The sequence below is a fragment of the Puccinia triticina genome, chromosome 7A (genome assembly GCF_026914185.1).
Source record: "Puccinia triticina chromosome 7A, complete sequence".
In the NCBI taxonomy this organism is placed as follows: domain Eukaryota; kingdom Fungi; phylum Basidiomycota; class Pucciniomycetes; order Pucciniales; family Pucciniaceae; genus Puccinia; species Puccinia triticina.
In genome coordinates this window covers 906,023-928,096 of record NC_070564.1, presented here as the reverse complement: position 1 = coordinate 928,096, position 22,074 = coordinate 906,023, and the positions used below count along the sequence as shown (strand labels likewise).

Below are 22,074 nucleotides of genomic sequence, written 5' to 3'. Positions count from 1 at the left end.
GAGCTCTTTGGAGGTTGTAGATTCCAGTTCTATGAGGGCTAAGGTTTCTGACCAGCCAATTTTTTTTTTTTTTGGGGGGGGGCTCACATTACGGACACTGGCCCAAATACATACTGTAAAGCCATATTTATGGGCTTACATATGCTAAAGCCATATGTATGTATGTGTTACACCTGTAATACCATAGATTAGACCATTGGAGGACCTCTGATCCCGGTGATGACCGGTCAGCCGGTCATCGCAGAGGCAAGGATACAACCTCTTGATGACCGGCTGACCGGTCATCAAGAGGGTTTATCCTCTTCAATGGCCAGCTGAGCGGTCATCGACAGGGATACAACCCCTCCCAATGGCCGTCTGTGACCGGTCATTGACAGGGATACAACCCCTCTCGATGGCCGGCTGTGACCGGTCATTGACAGGGATATAACCCCTCTCGATGGCCGGCTGTGACTGGTCATTGACAGGGATATAACCCCTCTCGATGGCCGGCTGACCGGTCATTGACGGAGATACAACCCCTCTCAATGGCCAGCTGACCGGTCATCAAGAGGTTTTATCCTCTTTGGTGGCCGGCTGACCGGCCATCAAAGAGGATACAACCTCTTGATGACCGGTCAGCCGGTCATCAAAGAGGGTAAAACCTCTTGATGACCGGTCAGCCGGCCACAAAGAGGATAAAACCTCTTGATGACCGGTCATTAATACCGGGAAAAATTAAAAACTCAGACCCTGAAATTCCGGACGGGGGTCCCCCGGGGGTATTTCTTGTACGGTAGGATGCCTTGCGCAACTGTATGTAAAATTTAGCCGCCAAAATTTTACAACTGTTGTGAAACAATTTTGCAACAGTTGTGGACGAGTTTTGCAAACCATCTCAATTCACATAGAAAAAAAATTCAAACTCACCTCCTGGTCAACGGTTATGAGTGCCCTATTGTGCTTTACCCGAGTTATGGATTGCCGGAAATGTTCACGGCATCCTTTCAACATACCTCTGACTTCCTTGCGAGTACCCTGACGAAATACCTCCAGGTAAGCGGACACAAAACCTTCAACTTGAACAGCTGAGAAGTCAACCACTTGGCGGACAAGGGTATCACGTTTGGCAGGAGTGATTGAAGGCGCCAAAAACTGCCTGAAGAGTGTTGCAAAGTGAATCTTGTAGTATTCTTTGCTGAGGCCTTGCATCCAAGTAAGCTGAATTGGAATCCATCTTTCAAGCTCTTCACAAAACATTGATGTAGTTGGCAAGTATCTGGTCTTGAAGTATTGGTAAGTCACGTCCAATATAAGCCCGCCACTGTAGACCTGATTTTGCCTATCGCGAGAAAGTAAACGATCGGACATCCACTTGGTTTGGAAAGTGAAATGCTCGGACATTGGCAGGAATGACGCTGATATTATCCACATTCCCCGTCTGCAGAAGGTGATAATATGAGCTGATATTTCACAAACAAAAACGTGAAGCAAGCAAAATGACTTACACGGCCCATCCAAACATATCTAAGATGAATTTATCTCCAACACCGCCTCTGAGTTTGTCTGGTATTAAGTTCAATTTGACTAGAATGCATTGGCGGTAATATGCCAATCGGTCTTTGTTGATGTAAGCTGGATGTAACAATACCACACTATCAAAACCGGCGTTAGGATCTGTCCCCTTTCCCATCTACAAACAAACACAAAAAGAATGCTTTGTAAATAATATTGAATGATATGTGAGAATAGGGAAATGTTTGTTACCTTAAGCTGAAGGGCCCCAGCCTTTGGATTCTTCTTGATTTGCGCTTTCAGCTCCTCCTTTGCGATGCGGTCGGGCTTTTTAGCTTGAGGCCAAGGATGAGGATGTGTGCCTTTGTGCCAAAGGAGCCCCCAGCCGGTCGGTAAGTGTTGATCAAATCGGATTGCTACATTGTCATGAGGGCATCTTTTATGGGTAACAGTGCCCTTACACTTGCCTGCCAGGCCTTTGCACTTCAATTTCCTGATTCACATGGATTGTTGGAATCTGGTTAGTATGGGTTGTAAGAAAGTTTTGCGCACAATATGAGTTGTAAATGAAATTTGCAACTCACTTCAATCTTTCTTTTCCTGCCTTACCAGTCGGAGGGTTTCCTACCCAATTGCACGATGGGTTGTTGCAGACGAGTGCTCCAAGGCAGAAGTAGCGAGTGACCTTCCAGGTCCGATCGCGGCGGAAATTGACCGAGCTGGTCTTTGTATAAGCCACAGTACCAAAGTTGGTGACTTGTTCACCAGGCAATCGGACAAAAGTTGACCTTCCGTTTGGGTAAATTGGGTAGCCTTCCTTGTCAAGGCTACACCCATGATCAATGTACGTTTTGTGTTTTTTGTTCATCTCAGGAAGGAACCACTCCTTGTCCTTTGATTGCCTTCGAGGTTTTGGATCAGCATCACTGGTGTCAGAGCCAGAGTTGGAATCAGGATTATTGGGGTTCGAGTCGGAGCCATCAGCATCAGCATTGTCAGAGTTGAATCCGTTGTCGCTGTCAATAACTCCGGGAAGTTTGTTTCTTCTTCTTGTTGGGATTTGATTGAATTCTATGTCATTGTCGGTCTTGGGTGCATCACTCTCAGCAAAATTGGCACTTTCATCATCAGCGTCGTCAGAAGAAGTATCATCCAAGGGGTTGGGTGGCATTACTTCAGGTACTTCGTAATCACTATCATCATTGTGCGCGGTACGATCCTTCCTCAAGCGTGGAGAAGACGGCGGCCTTGGCTTGAGTTTCAGGTTAGTTTTCAATGGCTTGGGGAACTTCTTCTTCTTTGAAGGCTCCGCGTCTTTCATGCTGCCGGAAGGAGTTGATTTGATGATGCTGGCTGGCTTGCAATCAGAGACTGAGCTTTGCGAAGGATTTCGGCTGATTGGTGGGATGAGTAGGTCGGCTAAGGTGCAACAGTTGGGAATTGGCGGAGGGACGGCGCTGGGACTGATGGGATTTGACAGAGGTAGGGAACCAATGATGGGGCTAGATGGTGGGATGAACAATGGTTGAGGAGGGCTAGTGCTTCCTTGGTCCATCTTTGTCATGGGATGTGTTTCTCTTGAATCTGTTGGATCCGTCATGGAGGTGAGTGTGGATTCTGACATTGTGTTGAGTTTGCATGAATGGGGGGTTGGTGAGGAGTGGGAGAATGATGACTTGGGATAGGAAGTCTTGACAAGGGTGCATGATATTGGTCTCTTGCTGATGTCATTTGTTGAATGTTGTTGTGATGTGATTTTCATTGTTTGATTGATTGCAAATAATCTGCCAATGTAGTGTAAAACTATATCCCATATATTTCAAACGTAAATTTGAAAATGTTTTTTCACATAACATAACGACTTGCAAGTCCATAGTTTGTGAATTTATACTTTTACCCCATCTTATACGTTTCAACAACCTTTCAATGAAGGACTTGCAAGGTATGGTTTGTGAAAATCATTTACAGGTATGCATGAGTCATATTTACATGCTATTATTTGCATACCTTTTGTTTACATACGTCAAAAATATAACTATGAGTTGCAAAATTCTATTAAATACCCACCACTATAAACTTTTGCAACCCTCCACATTTACGGCACATATGTCCCGTACACGGCGGGGGTACTTCCTGCCCCGCCCGTTTGTGGAACTGACGAGAGGAGGGTAATCTGTGGTGTTGAGGGACACCAGGGACTGAAACTGAGGGGCTACCGGTGCTCACGGGCAGGGGGCTTGACAGTGAAGATAAGGATTAGATTCAGTGAGTAAAAGAGCCAGATAGTGAGAGCCGGTAGACTGTAGTAATGGGCTGCTTGGTAGAAGCATATCTATGTACAAGCATACAACAACTACATACGGGCTACACCATCTCAACACGTGGAACCGACAAGGATCGGCTCGGTAACCCCTTGGTAAGCTTGTTTTGAGAATGAAAGCTGGTTGGCTGGTGAAGAATGTCCGCTAACCGCCTCCTTCAAGAATATTGATGTCCGGGCTGTGTGATTGTCGGTAACTCGGCTCCGCACTGCTACTTTCTGCTAGCCTTCAGCGCTCCTCTACTGAGCCTGATCTATAGCGTAATAGTCCGCAAGTGAATAAAGCTCCGCACGCCGTAAGCACAAAAAAATCGCAAGTAACTCTTGAATAAGGATAAGAACACAGATAATCCTCTCAATAACTCTCGTACGTCCGTAGTTGTAAGTACAATGATGATGAGTGAAATCCCTAATAATTCAATAGGATAAAGATAATAGGATAGGAGAGTCCCCCCTTCCGTCCTCCCCTCCGCACACGTTGCCGTTCCCACCCAATCCCGCACGTCTGACACTTTCCCGCACTAGTCCGCCTAATCCGCCCGCTATCCCGCTCGTCACTTTCCCAGACTCCGCTCCTCTCCGACGCTTGCCCTCCCACCGTCCTCTGTCTAGCCCCCGTCAGTCATTCTCTTGCCACCGCCTTCACCCCGGTTCCACCCGCTGATGGAACCCGCTCGGGCTGTCATGGCTCACCCGCTGACGCGCCGCTGCTACCAGTCCACGTGTGTAGTCCCGCCGCAGTCCAGCCCTGTCTTTTTCCGCTCCAATCCGAATACCCAATCCGAAATCCGCAATCCGCAATCCGCAATCCGTGCATTCCAATCCGCGTGTGACTTTCCGTAAGCTTTCCTAGTGTGCTTTCCTGACCTCATCCTCAGTGCTTATTTCACCGGAATGCACCCTGCCTGAGCGGCTTTGTGCATTCCCCGCCCGCGCTATCCCCGCGTGGACATTCTACCGCGCTCGCCTATATAAATCACCACATTGTTGGTTCCACAAAACAGGTTTTTTCCACGTGGAACCAATGGGCTTCACACTTTTCCCTGTAGGTTCCACGATGTGCCTTCCTGGCACGCGTGGAGACCACGTCAGCTTGTTGCTCACGCCGGTTCCACGGCATTTTCTTTTTTTTTTTCCTTCCAGCCAAGACCACCTCAGGCTGGTCCTGAGTTTTTGAAAGACGAACAAAACTTGATTTTGAAGACAGGAAAAAAAAATTGAAAAAAAAAAACTTAACAAAAAAACCTATCACAAACCCAATCACAAACCATCGTTTGGGGGGTTCAGAGCGTGTAAAGAAGCAGGGTTCAACAATGTGAAATGGCTGTGTGGTGTGGCACTCCCTCTCATCCAAGTACCCTGCCTTGGTTCTGAGTTCGACTCCCATGAGAAACAGTTTTTAACAAGCTGCCCCGCTGAATTTTCAAGGCCCGCCTACGTGGCCACGTGGATTCCACAGGTAAACATCTGTAAGTATCCGTGGGATCCTTGGGGCCATCACGAGGTGCCCCCGTGATCCACTTGGTGGAGGTCACGTGAACGTGTGGACCAGCAGCCGCTGGTCCAACCTCGCGACCTGTGTAACCTCCAACCAGCCAGTGTTAGACTGGGCTCGCGCGTGCACGCGAGCCCAGTTGTGGAATGAAAATCCCTGCAAGATGTTGGAAATCCCTCTTGATTGAAACCCGCTTCAATCCCGCGCGAATCTGAGACTCTGACTGCCACTCCACACCGCGCCTACACTCCAAAGCTGGCACACACACTCCAAACCCCATCGCCACCTATCGCCACCAAGAAAACAACTCATCAAAAACAATCACATAACAACTTGAGGTTAAACTGTCGCGCGCGATTGTTTGAGTTGCTGCTAGCTGGTAAGGTTTTTTTTTGGCGCCCATCGACCAACGTCATCTAATGCGACTCGTTGCCAATTGATAGTCTCTTTGCTCTGACTAGCCTACTCCTTGGGGTCCCATAGATCTTGCTCGCCTACCTCCACCCTCCAAGCCTCAACCCATCATTATCCCAAGTGATTAAATCACTGGTCTGAGACTGAGAAGTTGCAAGCAGACTCCTTGCTGGCTGTTCCGAGAAGTCTGGTGTCCCAAGCAATTGCCTGCCAGGTCCCAGAAGTTGGGCAGAGCAGTTGTCTTCCCCGTCCAAGCAGTCTTCTGGCCAATCTCAGGGGTTGCCTGACCTATCTGTTCAGTTTCTGGCCGGTTCAATCAGTTTCCTGCCTGGTCCTTGCAGCTGCTGGCCAGTGTGAGCAGCTGCCTGCCATGACCGGGCATTCTGCTGGTTGGTCCATACAGTTGACTCCCCAGTATGAGCAGTCTTCTGGCCGGTCCAAGCAGTTGCCGAGCTTTTCAAAGCCTGTGAGCACCATGAGACGTGTAGGTGCAAACAAGGTTTACAGCTAGAAGGAAGATTTTGGTGTGAGGCTATCTCAAACATAACCATGAAGATGGTTGGTTTTGAGCTTACAGCTCACCCTTTTATAATGTACTTGCATTGTAAGTCTATTCCAGCCAACTTCTGGCAGGACAGGTACTTAGTTGAGTTCAAGCAGTTGCCTGCTGTGTGGATGTGTGTGTTGGTGGTACAACTTAATTCCTTGACTCTTTCCTTAATTGAAATTTTGACTCAAAAATTGGACTTCATGAAGTCATCCATGCTTGGATGAAGCTTTAAATTTTGCATCCTTAGTGCATATGTAAATTGGGAGCTGTGGTTTTGGAATTAGTAGGACAAGCAGATTCTATTTCTATTCTCCTCTTAACTAAGTTTCATCTGGGAAAAATAAAAATTGTGAAATAATAAGAAAATTCTGGGTTTTGCAGCTTTGTGGTATGGGGCATGTGTCATTTAAGGTGTTCAAAGTTGAAATCATAAAATCTTCATTACATAAAATCATAAAATCATAAAACTTTTAAATGACTAGAGGCCAAGGCGGCTTCGCCGCTGCAAATTCAGATTCCTGTTACTCTCTCATCCAGGTTCAATGGTTTCCAGTCCCAACCTGCAAGCATAGCTCCTCCAAGAACACACCACCTCATGGAATTAATGAATACCCACAAGCATGATATGACTATATTTTCTTTAGGGAGCAAGACAATAAAATTGGTCATGCTTCTATCAACATTTATGCCTAATTGACACTCAAAAACAAATTAGTGAATGATTTCATTGTAAGTGGGCATCTACAGTACTTTTATCACTATTGTCAAATAACCCACAACTTCAATTTTGTGGCACCCTTACAAATGTCAGAAATTCTGGATGACTGAGTCTCTCAAGTCTCACATTTTTCATAACTTCCCAGTTTGGACACAAAATTATGTATAAATCATCAGATTTTTGGAGAGGAAGATCATCAATGGCCAGGTTAAAACAGAGTGTAAGGTGAAGGATGTCTTAGTAGTACACAGAGTATTCCCTGCTTAAGCACTTGAAAATTCTATGGGGTTGGATATTTGTCAAAGACCCCACCTTAGCTTCATTTTTTCCCTTGGAGTTGACCTCCTCAACCTGTTGGGTATCAGGGAAGCCCAACTACCTTCACATAGCACAAGACAAGAGGAGATCAAAAAGAAACAAGGACACAAGCTTCTCTCCAGCCAATATTACAATACTAAGAACCCACCAGTCCCCCGGCAGGTTGAAGTGAGATATGCTGCTGGTGGCGGGAGACCGGGTTGCGCTCGGCGCCAACACAATCAAGGTCCTTCGCCGCCTGCTCATAATACTAAACAAATACTCAAGATTCAGAGATTGCCTCCAGGTTGAGTATCACATTGGGGGGAAGAATCACATTGGCACAGCGGTTGCAGTCACGCCCATAATCTGCTTGTGCACCACCTTCCCGTGCAACCTTGTCAAAAACGTATGCAACCCCGTTTAGGCTTGTCCATCTTGAACTGGACCAGCAGGGCGCCACGGCCCGAGCCAAGGGCACCCATCAAGGGGCAGGCGCAGGAAGATCTGACGCTTTGAATGCACCTTGCGCATGAACTGCTGTCACAGGAACTCTTCCGTCCGGCTGCAGGCACATGCCACCACTCTCCTGCTTGGTCCGGAGAGATGACCACTTGTGTTCCCATTCCTTCGTTGTCAACAGTCTGAAGTACTATTATGGGGCCCTGACCGGGTTCCTCTTCTTCTTCCAGAGCTTTGTTTTTTGATGTCAAGAGGTCCTTCCTTCCCAACAGCAAGTCCTCTTGCGGCCTTGGAGGAGTCATTGAAGAATTTCAGGACGGTTGAGTCTTGGGAGTCCAGCTTCTTAGGCGGGGGGCCGAGGGAGGAGCTCTTAGCTGGAGGAAGGTTGCTGAAGACCTGCTTGGAATGGTGTGCCTTGCTGTCGGAGTACCACATCCATTCGGGCGCAGGGAGGACCGCCCGCGCGGATCCTTGGCGGGGAGCGCTCTGCGGGGTCGTCGGTGCGCCTGCTTCGGGGCGGAGATGCTCGTGCAGTCGTGGTGTGACCTGGTGCAAAGATGGGCCGTCCCTGTGCGGCGAGTGATGGCGCCTTGTCTTCTGCTGCGTCTTCCATGGAGATGGTGAGTGCACGCCCTTCGTCGACACGGGCTAGACGCGCTCTAGCGACTTGGACGGCTCTCGATTGGTGCTTCGTGCTCGGCTCCTGCTTCGCCGAATTGCCTGTGCTCTTCCAGTCGTTGGGGCCAGTCGGCTCGACTCTCTTCTGCTTAGCCGAACATGAATGTTTCCTCCTCCCGGGCCAAGAAGGGCTTGATGGGAACGGCCGGAGTGTGACGGTACAATGCGGAAGCCTGTAAACACACTGATGAGACTGCCGCTCCTGCTGCTGTGTATACATATGACGTGCCATAAACGGTCCTGAATTGCTCACCTGTTTTTACTTCTCATCAAGGATATTGCACGCTACCATCGTTGTATAATCTCCCTTGAAGGCTATCCACGCTTGGCATTCTTGGTCAATCTGCGTGCGTTTGGTCGCGAGCATCTTTCTGAGACTGTGACACACCATCCTTGGTTATTGGTTACTCAAGCGCGGAGGGTCCAAAGAAGAAGGAGGGTTGGGGAAAGCCAGTGCATTCTAGGGGGATGGTGTTGGGCGCTTGGCTTGTGGGTGGGTGGTCAGGTTGGACGGATGAGCTAAGCTGCTCGGTAAGACTGGCGAACTGAGCCAGGAAGGAAGTGCATGCATGGCAAGCTGCACTCTGAAATTCAATATGTATATTTGACTGGATCGGGGCCTTGAATGAGTCGGCCTTGTGAGTTCTTGGCCAGCCGGGCCTGGGTAGCTTATAAATCTGGTGACCATGTCCAAATCAGATACACATGTACATAAATATAATTGTTGGATTTGTGTGTATTGCACGGAGGTTACCACCCGAGCGCGTTGATAGACCTTTGCACAGGCTGAGGTGGGCAGGTTATGCAAGTGATGGTTGTGGTGCGGGGTTGGCCCAGCAATGGGATGACGAGCTTGATGTGGTGCCTTGGTAATTACCAAGGCACCACAAGAGATTTTAAGCTTGTACAAGATGACAACAGCGGCGGTGGTAGTTTTGTAAATGCAATGGAACATGCGCAACGGTTACAGTGGCGAGCAACACCGCCCAAGGCAGTGGGAACGGGTGTATGGTTGGTGGTGGCGGGTGATTGGGGAGCAGTAATAGCAGGGCATTGGAGACAAGCGGATGTGGCTGGGGTCAAGTGCTCGTGGGGGATCCTCCGGAAAACTTATTTAAGGAGTGCTGTTCCATGAGGTTGTCCCCCCAGGGGCTCCGGTTTTGTCCTACCCCCTCCCTGGGAGCCCACTAATCACTTGATTAGGGCCTTCCTGGAATACTCTAACAACCGGCCCACTTTTGCTGGTTGCTGCGGCACAGGTGGAGGGTCATCCATAGGGCCTTTGGGTCTTTGGGGATTTTCAACTTGTGCCTGTGTTTAATTGTTGTGTGTGCTATTTTTTGTTGTAGCTTTGTAAAAAAAACACCCCAAAACTTAGATCCAAGAGTCTAGGATTCTGTGGATTTAAGAAAGTGGGATGATTTTATATGTACCATTTTAGAAATGTTGCTATAATTTGAGTGTTTGGGTGTACATATTTTTTTTCACCTCAGAATTTCATGATTTTATGGTGTTATGATTTTATGCAAGTCAACTTTGAACACCCTAATTGAATATTGTGGCCTTGGCATGAGTTGAAAAAAGTGAGTTGGTCTCATATAAGTAGGAAGAATAGATTCTATTATAAATCTTGTGTCATTTGGTGGTTTTAAAACACAATTGTAAATTGAAGAGTAGATTTATTCATAAATAAATAAATCATTTCCCATTGCTGCATTTGTATTATGTGAGATATTGAATGTGTGGGTTGGCAGGCCAGCATTGCAGCAAGCACTTGAAATAATATGATGCAGAACAGCTTCTAAAGCTAAAAATTACAAGGTGAGTCAGATCTGGCTTTACAAGTGCCAGATCTGACTTTACACGGCCGTGTAAATCGAAGGGAAGTCCTCCAGTACCCACTTAATTTGGCTGTGAACCAATGGTACTCAGAGTGACACAAAATATCTCATTCATTGGAAAGCATTGAAAATAGCTTCATGGCATACAAATAGTGAATAATGAATTTGGGAATGACTCAGCTATCTTCTGTCCCTCCTGTGTAACATGTGAAAGAATATGAAGAACGTAAGGCAGATATAATCTGTGCTAATAATTATAACAAAAAGATAATTTTAACTAATGTTTGATTAAAAAGATGATCAATCAATTTTGCGGATAAGATTTGATAGTGTGATTTTACAATGATAATCCTGTTTTTTGATCAATTTGATTGATTGATTTTAGTCTTTCAGAGACGTATTAGCACTTGGTGAGGAAATACCAAGAATGAGCTTTGGTTGTGTTTGTTGTGTTGCGCTATTGCAATGAGAAGAGAGACTAGGTAGGTGCAAAAGAGAAGAAGTGATTAATCTTTCAACTTCTTTCCTTTGTTCATCAATAAGTTTGATCATTGACTCACCTCGAGTTCAACACACACTGATCCTTCTCATCAGAGATGATGACATCACTTGCTTCATCTCTCAATTCATACACTGTGCGCTTTCTCTTTGGCTGCTCTAAATCAGAGCTTGCCAAGCCTATGCGTGAAAGAAACTATTTCAGCATTTTTATCCCCAAGAGTATGTACAACTTGTACAACTCACATGAGGTATTTCTCTTTTGAGAAATTAATCCAGTTCCGGAATTCCAACAACATGGGGGCACTACAAATAGTGCACACATTAAGATGAAAATCAGGTAAGAGAAGAACAGAAATATAATTTACCTACTAATGCCTCAACCTGAGTTAGAATGGAATCTAGTCCTCCCAACACACATATTCCACACCATTGCCAATACCACAGCTTCTCAGTTAGACATGTGCCAAGTATCAAAATTCTAGATATTCTTCAAGTATGTATGAATTGATGCCCTCCAATTTTTGTATCAGAAAAACAGGTAATAGAAGAGTGCAAATGATATCAACTTATCCTACTCATTCACATCTTCATTGATTCTTACTTGACCAAGATAAGTTTTTCACATGTTGATTCACCAAAAAAGCACTATTCAGCCTACAACAGACATTTTTTCCACTCCTAATACTTCACCCATTCAGGATGTGTTGCACCAGCCTTGAAATGCTATCTGGCAGTGGTTTTGAGTGAAGAGTTACAGCTTGACCCATCATTGCAAAGTTCAACTGCTTGGACGAGCCGGTCCGAGCAGTTCTCGGATATGGCCGTCCGACAAGAGGTCCGACTTGCCTGTCTGAGCCGATGGGCACTTCTGGTGACTGCTTGAACAAGGCTGTTTGACATCTCATCGGACGGCCATGACTGAGAACTGTTTGGACAGACCAGGCCGAGGACTCATCAGAACTACTGGTCCGAGCAGTCAATTCAGGTAGTGCATGTCACAATGACTTGCAACAAGAAGGGCGCTGAGGGGCTTGGAGGGAGGTAGCCGAGCAAGATCTATGGGACCCCAAGGAGTAGGCTAGTCAGAGCAAAGAGACTATCAATTGGCGACGAGTCGCATTAGATGACGTTGGTTGATGGGCGCCAAAAAAAAACCTTACCAGCTAGCAGCAACTCAAACAATCGCGCGCGACAGTTTAACCTCAAGTTGTTATGTGATTGTTTTTGATGAGTTGTTTTCTTGGTGGCGATAGGTGGCGATGGGGTTTGGAGTGTGTGTGCCAGCTTTGGAGTGTAGGCGCGGTGTGGAGTGGCAGTCAGAGTCTCAGATTTGCGCGGGATTGAAGCGGGTTTCAATCGAGAGGGATTTCCAACATCTTGCAGGGATTCTCAGTCCACGACTGGGCTCGCGTGCACGCGCGAGCCCAGTCTAAGAGCATCTCCACCGCGGTCCCTATTCGGGTCCCTATGCGACCAAATAGGGACCGCGAGGCCAAAAACCACAGCCACCGCGGTCGCTATGTGGGGCCCTATAATAGGGACCACGGTCAAAAGTCCCTATTGGGTTGTATATATACAACCCAATAGGGACCGGCCCGATTGCCCTGTCCCATGTGAAACCTTCCCACCTTGGAAGGTTTCACAAACTTTCACACACCCTCAACTCCAATCGGTGGACTTTCACCAACCCGGGGGCTGCACTTTCACCGATTAATGCAGCCCCAACCGATCTTTCACCTATCAAATACGGCCCTCACGGTGGAAAAGAAAGATCCGCGCGGGCCCTATATCATTTTTTGGGGCCCTATTTGAGCCAAATAGGGACCCAAATACCGGGCCCGCGGTGGAGATGCTCTAACACTGGCTGGTTGGAGGTTACACAGGTCAACCTCGCGCGCGGCTACTACGTGGAGTCCTCGTGGAATCCGCGTGATTTCCCCGTGGATGGACTCCCCGGGTGTAAAATATGATTTGTAAAATTCACATAACCGTTATTGAAGTACAGATTCACAGGTTGGTACTGATGAGCGCTGAGTAAGAGTTGTTTAACAGACGGTTAACTTGCATGATTTCCTATACAGTTTAACCATCCCCGAACCGACCACAATGAGTTCATACGATGACCATCATCAGGACAGGACTGATATTGTGTTTTGCTTAATGGTTGGACTTCAAGAGTGAAGTTGAGTGCTATAGTTATGGGGTTGTCTGGCACAGGGCCAGTTTAATCTCCATCATTCTGCCATACGGAGCCCGCCTGTACCGAAGTGAAAATGATCATGATGATCTTTATTACACAATGCGAGGCAAAAACAAAAAAATGGAATTACAGAATGCCATGATTTGTGCACAGCAACAGGACCATCCGTCCAAGCATTCTACAAAACACATTACATACGGACTTAAGAGGAACGAAGCTGAGGTGCATACGATATGAGCACTGCCTGAGGCTGATCGACCCTTCGTCGATGACGCAAGACTTCTTAGTGCCGTGACTAATCACCGTCAGCCCATCAGGCTTGCCGCAAACCGCGATTCCACAGGGCCGATCACCAAGCAGGAAGCCATCACTCCTTAATCATCGGATCCGGGCCAGCCCTTGAAGAACAAGCCTGTGAATCAGCCCGGATTGCGCTCGAGGAAGTCCAAGTTGGCCTGCTCTGCTCAGACAGGACTGACAGGCTGCAACAACTTATACAGCCGGTTGTCCATTATCAAGTGGCAATCATGATTTCGGCAAGCCTACCAACCCGTTCCCAACAAATACCAGCAAGGATGGCAACTAGAAAATTCTCAAACATTGCTATGCTGATTCAACATGAAACCTCGGCCTTCCCATCCGATTTGAATCATCGAGAAGCTCAACATCGACATCCTTTCCGATCTTCCGATCCACTTCATTACTAATTGGTTCACATGCACATATTTGTACTAGTGCATTTGTGGTTGTGGTACATTGCGCTCTCTGTTTTGTGATGTGATTCAACGGTGTGAAAATGAAGAAAATGTTTATATCCAACAGAGAGAAATGTGCATGTTATTTCAGTTTTTTTATCAAATGGATAAGGGGTGTTTGTTTTGAACGATGACTTTTGGAGCAATTTGTGTATGAGTCCTGGTGAGTCTTATAGTGAAAGAAGCAAATTAATAAAATAAACCAATCAAACTGATGAACCGGTAGATCTGGGGGAAGGATGCGCTATGGGATTATGCGAAAAACATCGGCAATTCTTGCGGACGCGCATAGCACCCAGGCGGACAAGATTCCTAGAGAGATTCCAGTGACGACCGGAGCCACGCTTGCCTGGCCGACTGCCTTTGTCTGCTCCAAAACGCCGACGGCAGGAGGGGTTCTTCTTTTGCGTCGGAGGAAGTTGAGGATACGCTCGAACAATTTGCCAAGCCATGATTTGGGCTTGTTGATCTTGTTCACCCTTTTGCCGATCCGGGCGAGTTTTTTCTTATTCTTGATCGCCTTGACCTTATTGAGCACCTCATCAAGTTCTTCCTGGCTATATTCTTGTTTGTTGTTGACAGGACGCAAATCATTTGGACCGGAATCAGTCCCAAACTGACCGCGATAGCGCGGGGGTTTAGGATAGCTCGTAGGCACGTTTCCAAACTGATCATGGTAGCCCGGGGGTTGAGGATAGCTCGTAGGTACGTTTCCGAACTGATCTCGATAGCCGGGGGGTTGAGGGTAGCTCGTGGGTACGTTTCCGAATTGATCGCGGTAGCGCGGGGGTTGAGGATAGCTCGTAGCTACGTTTCCAAGTGGAATCGCATTGGTGACCAACGTAAGAAGGGTGATTTCGACGAGCAGGGTGACGAGCCATCGATGAATCCACGCGTGCATGTTGTCCTGTGGCCTGCAAGACGGATTATGGCCTGTGAGAATGCTGCGATGGCACTGGTCAACTCGATGGTATTTAGGCCTTCGAGTGGGATGTAGAAATGGAGATAACTAAACCTACGAGAATACCAGATGAGACCTGTTGGCGCCGCTCAGTGCGATAAGTTTGGAGCTGCAAGTCCTCCCTCTGAAATCCTCGAAGAGAGTGAAGAGACTGAAGAAGACTCCTGTTTCAGTAGTATGTGACTGTATTCTGAAACCTCGGCTTCTTTGGAATGGCCGATTGAGATCCTGAAGCATGTTTACATATTTCTCATACAGTGGACCGGATGAATGCCGGAAGGGGAGTGTTTCACGTCCTTCAGTTTCGTTGTGCAATGGGTGCAATGTGCTGGATGGAGAAGTGTGTGGCACGGAAAGGGAAAGGGCAGGCTGGTGAATGGACGACACAGGATGGGTTCTGGGGAGATGGGGAGGTAACCCAGACAAAAGCAAACTGTTTATGTCCCACTGGCACCGACTGTTTGGCATCGAGGTCCGGTGAGCATGTCGGGTGGAGGTTCGGTCGGGCACCGCGAGCACATCAAATGATTCCAATTTCCCAGTTACTGGGGCCTCAACCCAGCCGATCAGGCAGTGTGCAATCAAGCTGAGATTGTGGGGGGGCAAGCAGGGCACCGCGAGTATCCCCTAAACTTAACACAAGTCCCCCCTGGTGGGAGGCTCGCTGTGGCCGAGCTTAACCAAGCCTCTCTGGAGGAGAGCCCCGCAGGGTCTCTGTCTCACAGAGAGGCTTGCCCCCAAGCCACCGATTTTGGCGTGAGAGCTGACGAGCCTGGGGCCCAGCCTGTAGAGCAGTGAATCCTGAAAATGAACACAGCGGTTCCACAACGCCGCCAATCCGGCCAAAGTTCGGCCGTCAATTTGACGGTTCCCCCCCAGCCAGTGTTGACCGTTTGCATGCCGGCCTCCCGTCAACCGTCAAGCGGACCGCCGAACTTGGCGGCACCCCCGCCAATGCGCAACTGGACAAGCGGCTGGCAAAAGTAAGGGTGGCTCAACCCCAGCGGCAATTTGCCGTCGAACCCGAGCCCCCATACAAAATCAATCAGGGCCGCAGCAGCCCCTAGCACAGCCGACACAGTCTAACTAAAAAGTGGTGAATAATTGCCAACAGGCTATAAAACTATGTAATCTAGTACAACTAACTTCTGCCCAAAAGCACAAGCACAAGACAGCCAAGCAGCACCAGACAGGGATGGGGGATGGATGGAGGATTCTGGAGAGGCAGATAACAAGACTCAAGCATACAAATCACTGCACAGCCAAAACCACATCAGCCCCTGTCTGTTAGCTGCTAACAAGTCAAAAGCAATACTCACTCTTTGTTATCCTGCCCGAATTGCGCAGCCCCTCCACTGCCTCCACCTCCACCAGCCCCCCCTTCAACCTCGGGGAACTTGAACGAGCTACCAAAACTTTGACTCTGTTGCAAGTTCGTCGAGAACATCTCATCTGCCATCAAAAAATAAATAAATAAATAAATAAGCTATTCAGCTTCTCATCCATCATACATAAATCAGATGTGTGGTACACACATTGTCTGATATCTTGATCCGAGAGAACCCATGCGTGGATTGGGCAAGGAATCTCAGGTTGATTGACAGCGACAGGGGTGACTTCTTCAGCGCGGCTTTCAGGATCGATTCTCGAGAGGTCTCATCCGGTAGGGGGATATAGATCAGCTGGTCCAATTGTCCCGGTCGGAGGAGCGCCGGATCAATCTGGTCAGGTCGGTTCGTAGCACCAATCACAAACACGTTCTTCTTCGCATTCATCCCGTCCATCTCCGTCAGAATCTGATTCAACACTTGGTCTCCAGCACCGCCTGCATCGCCCGAACTGCCTCCACGAGCTTTGGCTATCGAATCCAGCTCATCAAAAAACATCACACGTGGCGCAGCAGCACGTGCCTTATCAAACACATCTTGAACGTTTGCTTCAGATTCTCCGAACCACAATGCGTTGAACGCAGGAACTCACCTGCATGACATTGAAATGGAGCCCATCGTCGTCGACTATCAGGAAGATCGGTCAAGTGCGAGTGGGAGCGGCAGCCAGCACGGTAATCTGAACATGCAAGAGGTCAGAGGGACATGTCTGAGGATGTGGGTTAGTGAGGGTGGGGGTGATGGAGGGTGGTGGTGATCCGATGAGCGGACTTAGAAAAAATGAGGTGGGTGGATGGGTGAGGGCCGGGGGTGATGGAGGGTGGTGGTGATCCGATGAGCGGACTTAATGAGGCGGGTGGATGGGTGAGGGCCGAGGGTGACGTGTCCCTCTGGGCGGACTTTGTCTTGGCCCCCTCTGCCCTTTTTTTGGGTTAGCCTGGAGGCCGGCATCTTGCCACTGTTCTCACCGGCTGTTATCCGGTCAAGCGGGTGCATCGGCAAACCGACCCCAGGCAAGTTATGATAAACTTGCCTGAAGTCAAGTGCCGGGCGTTCGGCTGTTAATTTGGCTGGCAGTTTGCCGGCTGACCGGAGGCCGACAGGTGGGCAGTCAATCAGGCGGGTGTTTTGTCTTTGACGGCAGTTTCGACGGGCGAAACCTTAATCCGCGCAACTGCCGTGAAGATGAAGAAAACTCCCCCAAGGGAAAACTGTATTTCGAGAGCAGAGTAGAGTATATATAGTAGCTCTAAGTACATAGTTTGGTTGATGAGAAACATAAAACCATAATAGACTAGAAAAATAGAAAATATGTGAACCAAACAAAAATGACAACATGGAAAAATATGGATTTGTAAGTAAAGACATATTAGGGGGGTTCACGTTAGGCTGATTTCGAAATCAGTCAAAAAACCTTGTTAAAAATTGATGGCTGCTCATGCAGGTCTATGAAAGGATATTCTAGAAAATAAATAGAGTTCTCAGCAAGACCTCCCCTTTGAAGGCCTTGCTGAAGGGAATGCTTATGCAGTATTTTTTTTAAGTTTATGCAGGAAGCGTGCATGAGATTTGAAACCATCCGTGACAAGCAGCCGAAATCAGGCTAACGTGAACCCCCTTATTAGCACTGTTCACGTAAGAAATCTATGACCATGGTGAGAGATATACATCAGCATACTTTCCCAGCCAAATTGGCTGACACAATGGGATAAACTTTATTTCAATCTTGCTGATGTTTAGCTTACGTGAAGAGTGCTATTTTGACATAACACTCCCCCCCTCATCAACCACAAAACAACAAAAAAATGAGAAAGAAAACCAAAGAAAAAGAGAACAGAACAAACAGAGAAAACATGAATTTGAAAACAAAAATAACCAGATAAAAGAATAAGAAACAAAAGACCAGTGGACAAAAGAAAAATGAGGGTGAGAGCGGAAAAAGGGGAAAGGTTGACACTTTGGATGATCGCCAGTTGACCGTTAAACTGTGGAGTATAAGTTGATCATGGTTAGCTTCCCTCAAACCAATCAGCCTTCACTGCTGTGTGGGATTTTTGGAGGGAGACAAACAGATGCGGGGGGTGCATGATTCTGGCCGCCAGCGCATACTGTCCCCCCTTTACTTGCCATCATATTGGACTGCCCACCGCCCATGATATCTCCAAGGCCGTAGCACGCTCGCCCTGAGAAGGATTCCACAAAGTCCTCTGTCGCCGGGGGAACGCCCACATCCTTAACCGTGACCTTATTCAATGGTTGAAGATTGTGAACGATATGCAGCTTCCCGTTGCTCTTGAGGACGCAAAAGACCGGGCTTGAGTATGAAGATGTTGATTGCTCATATAGGCTGGTCTTGACTCGTTCTTGTATCAGTTTGGTATACTCGTTGAGCTTTGCAGCTGGGATGGGAATCTTGCGCTTCTGCCAAGGCTTGTGCTCAACAACAGGAATGATGTACGGGAGCCCATAAGACTCCTTCAGCAACCCTCGCTCCCTTTCGTTGAAAGCAATGCCCATGTTGCGCTCCGCAAGAACACTCTTGATGAGATTAAGCTTGTCCGGGTACAACCAGCCCTTGGGCCCGAAATTGACAACCAAGAGGCGCTCCGCCTTAACTCTTCCTTTGGGAACAAAGGGCCCCGCCAACGAGCAGGGGAGTCCCTGGTACGGATTGCGGGAAAGAGGGGGGCGTCGTAGCGGAGGATTGAGTCCCTGCGGCATTGGGGCATTGACAGGCTTGATCTTGTGCGCGACAGGCTTGTACTTGGCTGCGAACACCAAGTACTCCCCACGCCTCCAAGCATCCGCAAGCGCAACCTGAGCATGATAACTGAGACCACACTGCAGCAAGCCCCACGTCCGTAGCTCCTCCGTATCCTCAAACACCGATTTATCTGCAAAAGAAAGTCCAAACAAAAAAGGGCAGATTGTAGGGTTTCGACGTCTTTGGTGGCATCCAGCCCCAGAGGTGCACATTGGGAGGAACTTACTTTGTTTCTCCCAGCCCTCCACAAAATCCCAAAATCCACTCAACCTCCTTCCGCCTGTACCCAGTTGCGAGCTGGTTGAGATACTAGATTAACCTCATTGCAGAGGATCTTTAGTTTACCCTTGTCGCGGAGAATTTGAAGTTTATCCTCATTGCGGAGGGTCTTTGCAGACAACACTAGTTTATCCTCGTTGCGGAGGGTCACGGAGGACGCAACCAGATTATTCTCATCGCGGAGATTGCCCAAAGAAAGATTTAGTTTATTCTTGTCACGGAGACAAGTGTCGGAAGATAGTTTAGTCTTGTTGCGGAGACGAGACAGGAAAGGCGGGGATTTGCCTGGATTGGAAAGAAAGCAAAGGTCCGACATGTTGCTCACGGGTGTGGCCAAAGGTAATGTTTTTGACACGGAGGTAGTAGCTACCCGGAGATGCATACCAAGGAGGGGACTTAGTGCCCCTGCGGCATACCCTTGTTTTAAGCCTTCTGCTGCGCGGGACTCCCCGCAAGGTAGTTGCATCCCTTTTGAGGGGTTGAGGGAAAATGATTCAGAGAGGAGAGGAAACGGGGACTGAAAGATAGGAGAGCCAATGTTTTTTGATAATTTATGATTTTGCCGTTGTTTTTGAGTTTTGGTATTTTCGGAGGACAAACCGGGAGTCAAAGGTCAAGAGACAGAAAAAAAGAAATCGCTACCGTGGACCTCTGAGGGTTGAATTGAATACGCTGACGTAGTGCAAGGCCCTAGATTAAAACCGCCAGCTGATGGACCAACTCCCCTTATAAAAAAGAAGGGTCTTTTGCTCCCTCGGGCAACTCCAAAATGCGCCCGCAGTGAGTCAAGACCGCTTTCCAACCATGCACCGGAAACTCTCACTCCCATCGTCCTTTCTCGATTGGACAAAGTGAGAACTCAATTTTCCGGCCTTCTGAGTTGGGAAGGATGATTTGTTCCCCTGCTGTGGGGGAGAACAAAAGAGTAGCCTCCCAATTGATCAAGAAGGGTTGGCCCAAGATAAAAGGACTGTCTGCTTGAGTTATCCAAAAATGACAGGTGCCCACAATGCTGCGCCCCACACGAATCGGGACGTCTTCAGCCACGCCAATGAGCTCAAAGGCCTGGTTGTTGATACCGTATAATGCTGAACTGAAGTTTACTCTTGGCGTCAGGTTGAAACGGTTCGCCATTGCGTCGGATATGATGTTCAACTGTGATCCTGAATTGATCAACGGCGAGGCTGCATTCTCTCCCGTCCCCACGAGACACGCCAGGTAGCCCAGGGGACAGGAATATAGGCAGGGGTCTGGAGCGGACTCCCTGAACTCAAGCCCCTCCGCTAAGGTTCCAGAGTGAACCTTTAAATCCTTGGGGCCCACTTCCACGCGACGACGAGAAACCCATTTCTTCACCCCATCAGAAACAGCTGGGGACACCAAGCAAATTTCAGCGACCGTTGTTGAAACTGGGAGGTCGAAGATCTTCTTAATGAGGCCCTCCACCGCGTCGGGATGGTCTCGACTGACCTCGCGCTCAAACCGCACTTTGGGTTGCGAACACGCAGTCTTTGGTGGGGTTACAGATCTAGCTGGGAGATCCTTCTGCCGAGAGGGTTGGGGATCCGGGTCGTTCATAATACGATCGAAGACCTCTTGCTCGTCAGTCGGCTCCGACTTGGGGGGGGCCTTAGAGACAGCCGCTGGCTTCCGGATCGGGCGCTTCAGTTGGGGTTGAGGGGCCACGGGGGCCTTGTAAGGCCTGGCCTCCTCATGCCGCTTCCTTCCCGCCGGATCAGACTCGTAGGCACCCGAAAACGACTGCGATGAGACCGCCGGGGGGTACCACTGCTCCAAAGATCCGCAGCTAGCCTTGAACTCCACGGAGGCTGAGTGCAATGACGGTTGAGGTCCAGGAGATTGAGATCAAGGGTTCGACGACTGATTGGGTTGAAATGAAGCCACTACATGGCGAATCGGACGGCTCCGGTCAAACGGAATGAGGGTGCCGTTAGGCAAAAAGTATTTATTACCCCTCTGTTCCACCAGGCCAGCTTCCTTGTCCTTCTGAAGCTTGGCGCAGCGTAACGTCCCGTGGTCCTCCCGGTGACAGTAATAACAAATCATAGGACCCCTTTCCGTCAATGGCCCGGTCTTTCCGCCTCCTTGCTTCATGAACTGCTTGAATGCCTTGAACATTTTGGTGAGTTCATCCATTGAAGGATCCGCTTTGGGGGCCGAGGACGATACTGCGGGTCGCTGATTGGCTAGCATCTTCTTCATGGTGTCATTTGCCTCTTGGAAGGGTGACACTACTGGGGCTGCGGATCGGGTGTCTTCAAAAGAAAGGGAGATATGCCCTTTCATGACAGTATCGACCGCACTACGGAGGATCCTGAAAGCCGGAAAACGTGCCCAATTGTCCGCCGTCGTGACTAGGGTGTTGTCCTTAATCATCTGGTCCCGAATGCGCCCTTGAAACCCAACAGAAAAAGCCTGATAAAACTGTTTCTTCAACTCTTCGTCGGACTCAATGTGCCCTTTGGAGACAAGATAGGCCTGGATCGGGTCCCAGGCCTTGCGAAACTCGTGATAATCCGAGACCGACGACACCCCGCCCTTTACTACCCACTTGGCCACCAAACTAGTGATGTCCCTCTCGGTAAAAAGCGCCGTGTCAAAGTCCGCCCAGTAGCTGAGCATAGCGGCTTTCAGCTTTGACCAATTCGGCGGAGCGTTGCCTTCAAGCGTCTCCAAAACGGCGCGCGTCTCGCCATTCTCGACGAAGCGCACGACCTGTCGAGCCTTATCATAGTCTGTAGCCTTGTCCAGCTCGGCCGCTAGCTCGTAGTCGGCCAAGAAACGCTCTATGTTTGAGACGTCAAATTTCAAGCCCTCTTGCGGCTTGATCTTCTTCATTTTAGCGGGTCGCGGGTCGCCTCCCACTTCGGCCATGACGAATGAAACTTCGGAACAAACAAACGAAACGACGGAGGCGGCTCACAGAGTGGCGATGA

At 48.6% G+C, this 22,074-nt stretch overlaps 2 protein-coding genes across 2 annotated transcripts; both read right to left on the bottom strand.

Moving 5' to 3' along the window:
* Positions 1 to 1,979: 1,979 nt before the first annotated feature.
* PtA15_7A108 (uncharacterized protein) lies at positions 1,980 to 3,049 on the bottom strand (the record flags this gene model as incomplete). Its single annotated transcript, XM_053170680.1, has 2 exons — positions 1,980 to 1,987; positions 2,422 to 3,049. 2 exons carry the CDS (start codon positions 3,047 to 3,049, stop codon positions 1,980 to 1,982), a joined length of 636 nt encoding a protein of 211 aa, XP_053021937.1.
* A 10,920-nt stretch (positions 3,050 to 13,969) lies between these two features.
* On the bottom strand, positions 13,970 to 16,572 carry PtA15_7A107 (uncharacterized protein; the record flags this gene model as incomplete). The annotated part of the gene is made up of 3 exons (XM_053170679.1): positions 13,970 to 14,639; positions 16,006 to 16,092; positions 16,250 to 16,572. 3 exons carry the CDS (start codon positions 16,570 to 16,572, stop codon positions 13,970 to 13,972), a joined length of 1,080 nt encoding a protein of 359 aa, XP_053021936.1.
* Between the last annotated feature and the right edge of the window lie 5,502 nt (positions 16,573 to 22,074).